This window comes from Cottoperca gobio, chromosome 19 (genome assembly GCF_900634415.1).
Source record: "Cottoperca gobio chromosome 19, fCotGob3.1, whole genome shotgun sequence".
Taxonomy (NCBI): Eukaryota; Metazoa; Chordata; class Actinopteri; order Perciformes; family Bovichtidae; genus Cottoperca; species Cottoperca gobio.
Genome location: NC_041373.1, coordinates 6,192,177 through 6,202,248, shown reverse-complemented (window position 1 = coordinate 6,202,248; position 10,072 = coordinate 6,192,177). Strand labels below are relative to the sequence as shown.

The 10,072-nt window shown below is 35.3% G+C and overlaps 1 protein-coding gene across 2 annotated transcripts; it reads left to right on the top strand.

Moving 5' to 3' along the window:
• The first annotated feature begins 230 nt into the window (after window positions 1-230).
• On the top strand, window positions 231-8,390 carry cdk5rap3 (CDK5 regulatory subunit associated protein 3). 2 transcript variants are annotated; one of them, XM_029457142.1, is made up of 14 exons: window positions 231-371; window positions 668-713; window positions 1,771-1,902; window positions 2,470-2,570; window positions 2,703-2,751; window positions 2,986-3,164; window positions 3,271-3,407; window positions 3,872-4,016; window positions 4,173-4,280; window positions 6,103-6,178; window positions 6,252-6,340; window positions 7,549-7,754; window positions 7,846-8,017; window positions 8,251-8,390. In XM_029457142.1, exons 1-14 carry the CDS (start codon window positions 366-368, stop codon window positions 8,314-8,316), a joined length of 1,512 nt encoding a protein of 503 aa, XP_029313002.1. In that variant the 5' UTR covers window positions 231-365; the 3' UTR covers window positions 8,317-8,390. The 2 variants fall into 2 exon arrangements, with proteins under 2 accessions (XP_029313002.1, XP_029313001.1); XM_029457141.1 differs by having other exon boundaries at window positions 665-713.
• The last annotated feature ends 1,682 nt before the right edge of the window (window positions 8,391-10,072 follow it).

Genomic DNA, 10,072 nt, shown 5'->3' with positions numbered 1-10,072 from the left:
TAATTTGTTCAACAATCAAATAAATAAACACATACAGTATTACAGTATCTCGCTTTGCCTTAAAAGCTACTGTCAGTCAAAGAACGACACCGCCCTCTACTGGCGGACTATAACTCTGCACCAAATCTGGATCTGAACCAAACATCCACCAATCAGCAGCACGTATCAGCATAATGTAATATCATTGGTCAGTCCTTCTAGCCAATGTAACGTCCCCTCTTTCTATTGGCTCTCTTTCTCGTAACGTGTCATAAACAGTGTCGTCCGGATGGTAACAATAATCCTGAATAAAAACCTGTTAAATAAACATATAATGAAACCGTAACATTTTGTAAGTGCTTTCGTTTTGAAGAGGTGCAGAAACAATGGAGGTAAGATGAAATAGTCTTTTTTTGGATCGGTTTTAATAAGCCTGCTAGCTAACGTTAGCTCACTAGCTGTCACACAGTCAAAGTCCAGCAACTAAAAGCATACTATATTACTAAAGAAAAAACATTTCCCAAAGCTTAATAAAGAAAATAGTTTGCCTTTCTGTTCTCTGTGTAGCTGTTTAACGTCACAAGTCCCACAATAATGCAATATGTTCTCCCTGTGTAAGGTAGAGCTACAACAATAGTCTAATAAAGTGTAAATTACTAATGTTTTCACTGTTTTCTCTCTTCAGCAGAATATTCAAAACCTTCCAATCGACATACAGACTAGCAAGCTTTTGGGTAAGACAAAACAAAATGTGCTAAAGTTAATTTCATGTTACTTGGGTGCAGTGGTGGCAGAGCTTTTACTTAAATAAAAGTACGAATACCACACCTCGAAAATACTTCACTACATTTACAAGTCCTGCATTCAAAACCTTACTGACGTAAATGTATGTATCAGCAAAATTTACTTAAAGTATCAAAAGTAAAAGTACTCAATGTTCCCTGTCACTGTTTTACTATTATGAAGTTGTTAATATTACTGCTGTAATGTGTATGTTGCATTTGTACTGCTGTAGATGTTTAAGATTGTGCTCATTTTAATTATTTTATATACTGTAGTTTAATACGGTAGTTTAATTTACAGCAATGCGTCATATTCCATTAGATCATCATATGTGTGAAGCTTTGTTGCTGTCCTGTGAGAACCATGTATCTCTAAAAAAAGTCAACTTTTCATGAGCTTAGAAAAAGTTTATTTAGCTTAAGAAGTAGGAGAACACAAAGGAACACTTCATCCTTCAGTTTATCACAAACATTCAAATTGTAAATCAACACATCTGAAGATACATGGTTTTCACTGGACAGGAAGGGGATGAACATTTGTATTTAGTAAAGTAAGTAAAGCTAATGTAGTGGAGTAGATAGTATAATATGTTCTTCTGAGATGTAGTGGAGTATAAGTATAAAGTTGCATACAATGGAAAAACTCAAGAAAAGTACAAGTACAGTACTTGAGTAATGTAACTGGAAGTACCAAACTTTAAAAGAAAATGTACGTAAAGTATAAACGTAAAAGTACTCACTATGCAGCCAAAATGTCGATGATATATATGATGTAGTAAAAAGTACAATATTTCCATCTTAAATGTAGTGGAGTAGAAGTACGAAGTAGCATAACAAAACACAAGTAAAGTATAGGTTACTCACACTTAAGTACCATACTTAGTTACTTTCCACCAATGTGTAAACTAAGATCTTGTCTTCTTTTTCATCATTTGGTGCCTGCAACAGATGAATCAAATGATGCCTAATGCACAGATATTATTGATGTTGAATCATTCTGTGTCCACAGACTGGCTGCTGGATCGTCGTCACTGTAATCTGAAATGGCAGAGTGCAGTGAAAGGTATCAGAGAGAAGATCAATGCTGCCATCCAGGACATGCCAGAGAACGAGGAGATCAAGCAGCTTCTCTCCGGCTCCTGTAGGTCCATTATAGCCCCAGATTGTACCTTTCATTTATTATCATTACATTGAAGTTACAGAGATGAGCATCCATTTTTCTGAAAAAAAAGCAACAACACTTACCACCGTTTTGAAGGTATTTCCAGAATCCCCAAATACTCTTTTTACTCTGGATAAAAAATTATGTCAATCTGTAAAAAAGTTATATTTCCTAATATCAGTTACAGTTGTCCATTGTTTTGTATTTGAATTTACAGAATAGAGTCACAGCTTGGGAAACTGGTTAAAAATCTGTTTATATCCAGATGGTAAACAGACTTTAAGGATTCTCAAAATATCTTAAAAAAACGGCATTAAGTGTTGTTAAATGATCCTCTTGATTTTTTAAAGATCATAAGGCTGGGGTTAGGTCCACCCATACTATAGGCATTTGTTACGTTATAAAACACTTAGAATATACATTCATGTTGCAGCTTTAGCCCTCAGCTGCATTAGTATGTGTTATGTTATGTAATATAGTGTAATTCCTGTTTTAATGCTTATAAATGATAAAAACTTTGTTTTGTTTGTTTGTTTTCATTGACAGACATTCACTACTTTCACTGCTTGAGGATAGTGGAGATACTCAAGGGCACTGAGGCTTCCTCTAAAAACATATTTGGCAGCTATTCATCTCAGAGGATGAAGGTGAGGTGTCGGAGTTTCTCATTTATACCACTAACAAAGTAGTCTGAGAGGTTTTGTGTCATGTTCCTCCGCTCTAAAACAACATCCTAAAATGTAGACCTTAATTTAGTTTTCTGTTTTTTGTTTTCACAGGACTGGCAAGAGATTGTGTCCCTTTATGAGTCTGATAATATCTATTTGGGTAAGTGTAATAACAACATCAGTGTACACTGTTAGACTTCATTCCTCTGTGTTTTATAAGGTAGGGAGGCTATTGGACGCAATTCAAACTAAAGTTTGTGTTGCTTCTGTTCAGATTATGCATCATTATTACAGGATATTGGGAAATTGCATCCAGCTATAGAAACTAAATAATTGCATGTATAGAATTCTTTATTTATAAAAAATAAAATAAAAATCTGTTTGTCTGTCTTAGCGGAGGTGGCTAGCTTGCTGAGTCGCAACGTGAGCTATGAAGGCCCGGCTCTGAGGAAGCAGCTGGCCAAAGCCCAGCAGCTGCAGCAGGAGCTGAGCAGGCGGGAAGTGGACTGCCAGAGCTCAGCCGCAGACCTGAGGGAACGCTACTATGCTGCCTGCAAAAAGTACGGCATCACAGTAAGTACAAGAACACGCACACCAGCAGGAGAACATGAACACACTAAAACTTACACCTAAAATGTGCGCTCTGTGTTTACTCTGCTTGACTCTTTCCCTCTGACAGGGAGAACATGTGGCTCGTGAGCTTCAGGCTCTGGTCAAAGACTTACCAGCAGTTCTTGAGGAGGTCGGGAAGGATGCGGTGAAGTTAGAGGAGCAGATCCGACTTTATACTGCTTTCACAAACTTTGTATGCGATTGGTGAGTATGTCATCAAAATACAGTCCTACGTTACCTTATAGCGTTGTCAAGAATATCTATTTATCCATTCTGAATATTTGAAACTGTTTTTAATACATACTGTATATACCTCTCTCTGTGCTCTCCGTCAGCCAGTGGACACACACACACACACACATGCACACACACACACACGCACTCTGCTTTTCTCTGCTACCAGTCAAGGAAAGAAAAGTCATCGTTGTCATGTTATAGCTTTAATACAAATCTATCTAATCTATGTTATGCCTTCCTGTGGTATCAAATATTCCTGGTATTGTATCGAAGTTAGAAAAGGTTATATAAGAATATATGTGTCCGTAGATACATACATATCCCTAACAGCACTCTGAATAAAATCTAGAACTCTTCAAATAAAACGTTTTGTCTGTTCTTTATAACTATGAAAAGACCATGAACAAATGTTCTCATGCTGCTCTCTGTAGGTCTGAAGTAGTCCTGCCCATGCTGACATTCGCCCAGAAGAGAGGGAACACAACGTTCTACGAGTGGAGGACGGGGAATGTGCCCACAGTTGTTGAGCGGCCAGTTGTGGAGGAAGCACCTTCTGACACAGTCACAGAGGATATGGTTGGTTCGCCTCTCGTGTGGCGGCTCTCTCCTTCTCTAAGATATTCAACAAATACCAGAAGAGGTCAAATACATACATGAATGTTTTAATTCACAATTAATTTTCCTCACCACTGACTTTGGTGTTCCTGTATTGTCTTTTAATACCTGCTTCAGATTGACTGGGGTAACTTTGACAACAGTGCGGACGCTCTGGGTGTTACTTCTGCCATCACAGTTGAGGATGGAACAGACTGTGGCATCAGTCTGGAGCTGAGCTCTGAGGTAAGACACCTCAACAGATCTACATTTAGATTGTATACACACCTTGCTCACCTTATATTATTCAACTATTAATACGTAGATATTCAGATTAATTAAGAGTAATCTCTAAAGAAAAACCATATTAATATCTAGTTTACAGTTTCACTATTCGTACAGCGATTGAAGAGAATTTAGAACAGTTTGCAAAAAATAATAAATAAGCATTTCAAATAGTTACCACAAATGGATAAGTGGTTGAAATTGTTAGATAAATATAATAGATAAATGGTGCAATGCCTAAAACTAATGAATACACTGTTAAACTAGTTAAACTGTTGATCCCGGGGGGAAAATACTTTATGTTACAGTTGCTCCCATTCTAGAATAGAAATATATATACATACTGTATATATATCAAATCAAATTTATTTATATAGCCCAATATCACAAATTACACATTTGTCTCAGTGTGCTTTACAGACTGTACAGCATACGACACTGTGGACCCTCTTGTCCACAGTCAGATTCAGGGATGACAGAGAGAGAGTATATGGTTTAAACACACCGCTTTATTCGCTCACAGGTAAGCTTTCTACCACAAGCACACTAACAGGTCGCTCTCCAGTCGGTCACTCTGCTGTTCGTCGCTCTCCAGGCTGCGCTGCGTCTTGGCTCACCAAGCGTCTCGGTCTCCTCTGGAACCCAGCCTACTGCAAGAGAACAGAACCAGGCCATCACCATGCATTTATTATGTGACTGATTACCTGATTCCGTTCAGCTGTCTGGCCTCCAGCTGGGACACTCCTGTCTCTCCCCAGCAGCCGGCGCCCTAACCACACCCCGCTGCCACAGACACCCTCTGTCCTTAGACCCTCTCACCACACAAGGAAACACTTCCTAAAAGAAACCCCATAATTAGAAAGGTATATCCAACGTATATATATATATATATATATATATATATGTCTGTGTGTGTATATATATATATATATATATATATATATATATACACACAGACATATATATATATATATATATATATATATATGGGGGGGTGCTGTCAGAGCTCCGTGCTCCGTGCTGTCGGACCAAAAGTCAGGGGCATCTAGGAACGCGATTAATCTGCTTTAATATTTTTAATGCGTTATTTTTTCTTAACGCGTTAATTCGACAGCCCTAATAAATATATATATGTATATATATATATATATATATATATATATATATATATATATATATATATATACATACATAGGCTTAGAGAATATATAAGAAGAAATAGACATAAGTATGTAAAAATATATGTGTATTATACTATATATAATACAAATATATATATATGGTATATATATGTGTGTATATATATATATATATATAATATATATGGTATATATATATATGTATATAACTACAATAAATATGTAAAAATAGAATTAAGAAAGGTGTAAAGATATGTTTACTACAATATATTTATATAACAATATTACATATATATATACATACACAAAATATTTAACAGTTTAGAAGAATATCAGTTCAAATGTACAGTATTATTGCAGTATTAATGCCAGAGTGCTAAAGGTTATACTATACACTAAGCTTAGTAATATATAAACCGTTTAAATGTTCCAAGAGTTATGCAAACTTTAGCAAACTGACCTAAACATTGACCATTCAACAAAAAGATACATATTTGATCACTTATAGCAGTTTTAAATCGTTTACAGAGAACACATTCGGAACATGTCGGGTGGGGTTGAGGAAGGGTTACGTGCTACATCAGACAATAAGGTTGGGAACTTCTGCTCTGCTATACCAACTTCTACCTTCCTCCCTTTAACAGGACACTGGTGCTGGTGGCATTGACTGGGCTGACAGTGAAGCAGCTGCCATTGAAATTGTGGACGCGGGCGCAGACTGTAACTACTTTTCTTTTATAAAATCGCTATTATGTTATGTTATGTACTCAGGAGTTGAACTTTCTGTTTGCAGGTCCTGAGGGTGTGGCAAGAGGCGAGGATGCTTTGACTGTACTGGAGAACTCTCAGTCACGCAGCCAGTTCATTGATGAGCTAACAGAGGTAAAGACTACAGCCATGTAGTGTCACACGACTCTTGCAAAACTTTGCATCCTACTTGATCTTTGTGCTTTGTGTTGTCATAATTGTGATTATAGTCCTAAAACTAACTTTGAAAAGCCACTGTATGTCACCTGTCCAACAGCAAACAGCAGATAAAGTTAGAGACTAGCTTGTGAACATAGTGGAGCATTTAGCTGCTGAAGACACGGCTATTTCCCTCACGAGTTGACCAAACAGAGCTAAAAGAAGAGTGAATGTATCAGGTGGACACAAGAATAACTTATGAATGGTTCACCATATCACCTTTATAAAGTGAAATATGTGAGTATTGTTTTTACAGCTTGTTTCCACTGCCCCCATGTGGTCAAAAATAAACTGTTAATGCAGGCTTCAGTAACCTGTTTATGGTAGTAACTAAACATTATGTTTACAGGAGCATATTCAAAACCAGTTTGTGCAAACAACAACTAGTAAAAGAAAGTCACAGTATTTGTTTTAACGTGACAGAACAGCAGATTAAAGACGATCACTACCACTTGGTTTGGGCCTGTTTAAAAGTAAATACTTTTTAGCGCAAGATTTGTACAAAATGTATGACTTTATTTGGGACAAAAGTTACTTTTTATTGGGACAAACTCCTTTTTGAGCTCCTGCATTTAACATCCACAAATAAGAAAACAAAATACTTATTTGGAATACTGAATAAAGCTGCTACAAATGCAATTACAAAGAAATTGCTTAAGCCACACTCTCCATCTATAGAGAATTGGTATCATACTATTTATGGCATCATGGTAATGAAAATAATCACCTTCTGCAAGAGGCTTCAGGAAATACAATTTGAGAAAATTTGGAATAAGTGGAAAATGTATAATTCCCTGACAACGTCCTTCTTTCGTTGGAATTGTTTCTATTTATTATTTATTTTAAATCTCTAATGAAAAAACACCCCATGTTCTATCTTTGTGTAATGTAATAACATTGTAAAAGGCTTAAAAGATGGATCATAGGGAAGGATATAACTAAAGATGATGACAAAAAGCTGCTGTTGAGTGATTGCAAATAAAAATAAAAATAAAATAAATGCTTTAAAAAACAAAGTAGATTATATTGGGTAGATTGAAGGAGGGTTATTGGAAAGTATTTGGATTAGATCATCTCTCAGATTTAGCCCAAACATGTGATACTGGTTTTATGTGTTTGTACAGCTGGAAGTGTTCTTAACCCAGCGCATAAGTGAGATGGGAGAGGAGGCAGACGTGGTAGCTATGAGCCAGTTCCAGATGGCCCCTTCTGTCATCCAAGTACAATCCCGTGAACATGTCCGCCAGATGCTGTCAGTGGTGCAGGACCTCCTGGGCCGCCTCACCTCCCTCCGGATGCAGCACCTGTTTATGATCCAGGCCTCGCCACGGTATGCTGCCATAAGTGATGCTCATAGCTTCAGTTTCAGTCAGCATAAATCATTTTCTCATCTTTTTTTATGTATGAAATGTGTTGTTTAGGTATGTTGAACGTGTGTCAGAGGTGCTGAGGCAGAAGCTGAAGCAGGCAGAAAGTCTGGTTCTGAAAGGTTCCACAATGGTTGAGAGAAGACAGGAAGCCCTAGAGGAGCAGTCCAGACTGGAGCCTCGTGTCGACCTGCTGGCAGGACGCACCCGGGAACTCCAGAAAATGGTATTGGATTACTATTTCAATTTATTTATGTTCACAGGGTTGGCAGCTCACTAGAAAGAGAAGGTGCTGTAGGATATTTTTCTCCCATATGATCATTCTATCCATCTTAATATATACTGAAGATTATACAGTAACAGATTGATTTAAAGGAATATAAATATTGCACAAAGGGCTTGTAATTAATATACGTATTAGTATTATTGCCAATAATTCTGACTTTTTTGTTTTTGCAGATTGAAGTCGACATTTCAAAGCGATACAACAACAGGCCTGTCAACCTAATGGGGGTTAATATATAGTGAACGTTGTGACATTCACTAAAAACATTTTGACATGAGCTACTTGGAGAAATAAAAGTGGTATTTAATTGTAATTCTTGAGTGTTCTTTACATTTTCTATTTTAACACTGTATGAACATTTGCCATTTTTGAAATGTGCGTATCCTTGTATATAATTAGTAAATTCTGTTTACATTTTGGTTCACCCATTTATGAATGCATCCACTATATGCTTGGTTAAATTTGTTTTTTAACGAGTAGATCTTTTTTTGAATTATTATTTAATAACTTATTTTTTACTTCATTGGAAAATGTATCATATATAGAACAAGAGTTCTATATTTCACTAGACATACATTTCACTGTTATTATTATACATAAAACAAATAAAGTACTTGCATATTAAATAAAGTAAGCAACATAAAATATTAATACATTTTAAGTGTGGATATAAATAAAGTACATATAAGGGATACTTATGCGGCTTAAATCTCTTTAAATAATTGAAGAAACATATTAATGATATACACGCATTTCGTATCGTAAAAAATGTCATTTGAAAATTCAGTATTGAGTAATTCATTATATCGAAGAAATTCCAAAAACTTGCACTAATGAATATAAAATCTATCAAATAAAACGAGTAAATTGACAATAACTTCTCATAGTTTAAAAAAACTAACTTTAATATCTGCTTTGTTTAAAAATAATCTTCCAAGATTTTTTAGATTACTATTATACAATCATAAATCATTTGTGTGATATACTTCTCTCAATTTGTGTGTATTAAAAAAGATTTATTCACAATTTTGTAAATTGAATTGTAGAAGTAGATTTCTTTGCCACTTAAAATGTGATTATATTGGTTAATATCACACATTACAAATGTACCTTCTTTACAATCTCTACAGCATACAACATATAACATATAAGACCCTTACCCACATACAAGACCCTTTCAGCAGACTAGGAAAAACTCCAAAAAAACAATAAACAGAGAAAAAAATAGAAGAAACCTCTGGAGGAGTGACTGAGGAGGGATCTCTCCCAGGGCGGTCAGATGTGCAATAGATGTCGTGTGTACAGAATAATCAACATCATAAAATATGACACTGCTGTAGATTAAACTCTCCAACAGCATATAAAGTAGTTCAAATGTGCTCCACCTCCACCAGCTGTAACATTAAAATGCTGCTGACGTGTTAAAATTAAAGCATCAGTAATAATATTTCAATAGTATGATACTGTATATTTAATCATTTCTGAAAGGGGCCATTCTGTCCAACAAGTACTGTTACTTTCATACTTTAAGTAACTTTTGCTGTTAATACTTTTGTATTTTGTATTGCTACTTTTACTGAAGTAAATGATATGAGTACCACCATTGCTCTGTAACAAGTAAAAGTCCTGCATTCAGAATCTTACTTAAGTAAAAGTACAAAACTATTGGCATCAAAATATACTTAATATATAATATAGGACAAAAGGAAAAGTACTCAATTATAATTATTGATGCATTAATGTGAACATCCCTTTAATGTTGCAGCTGGTAAGGGTGGAGCTAATTTTAAGTGTTAATATATTGTTGAATAGCTTAAGTAAAATATTGAAATACTTCTCTTTTAATATAGAATCATAAAATAATTGTAAAATTGTTAGATATATTTTTCATAATTTATTTGGAATAAAAGATTAATTGAATAAGTTGTTTCTTGCCAAATAATACCTTAAAAATGTGATAATATTGGTGTAAATCTGTGTAATATCATCAGTGGG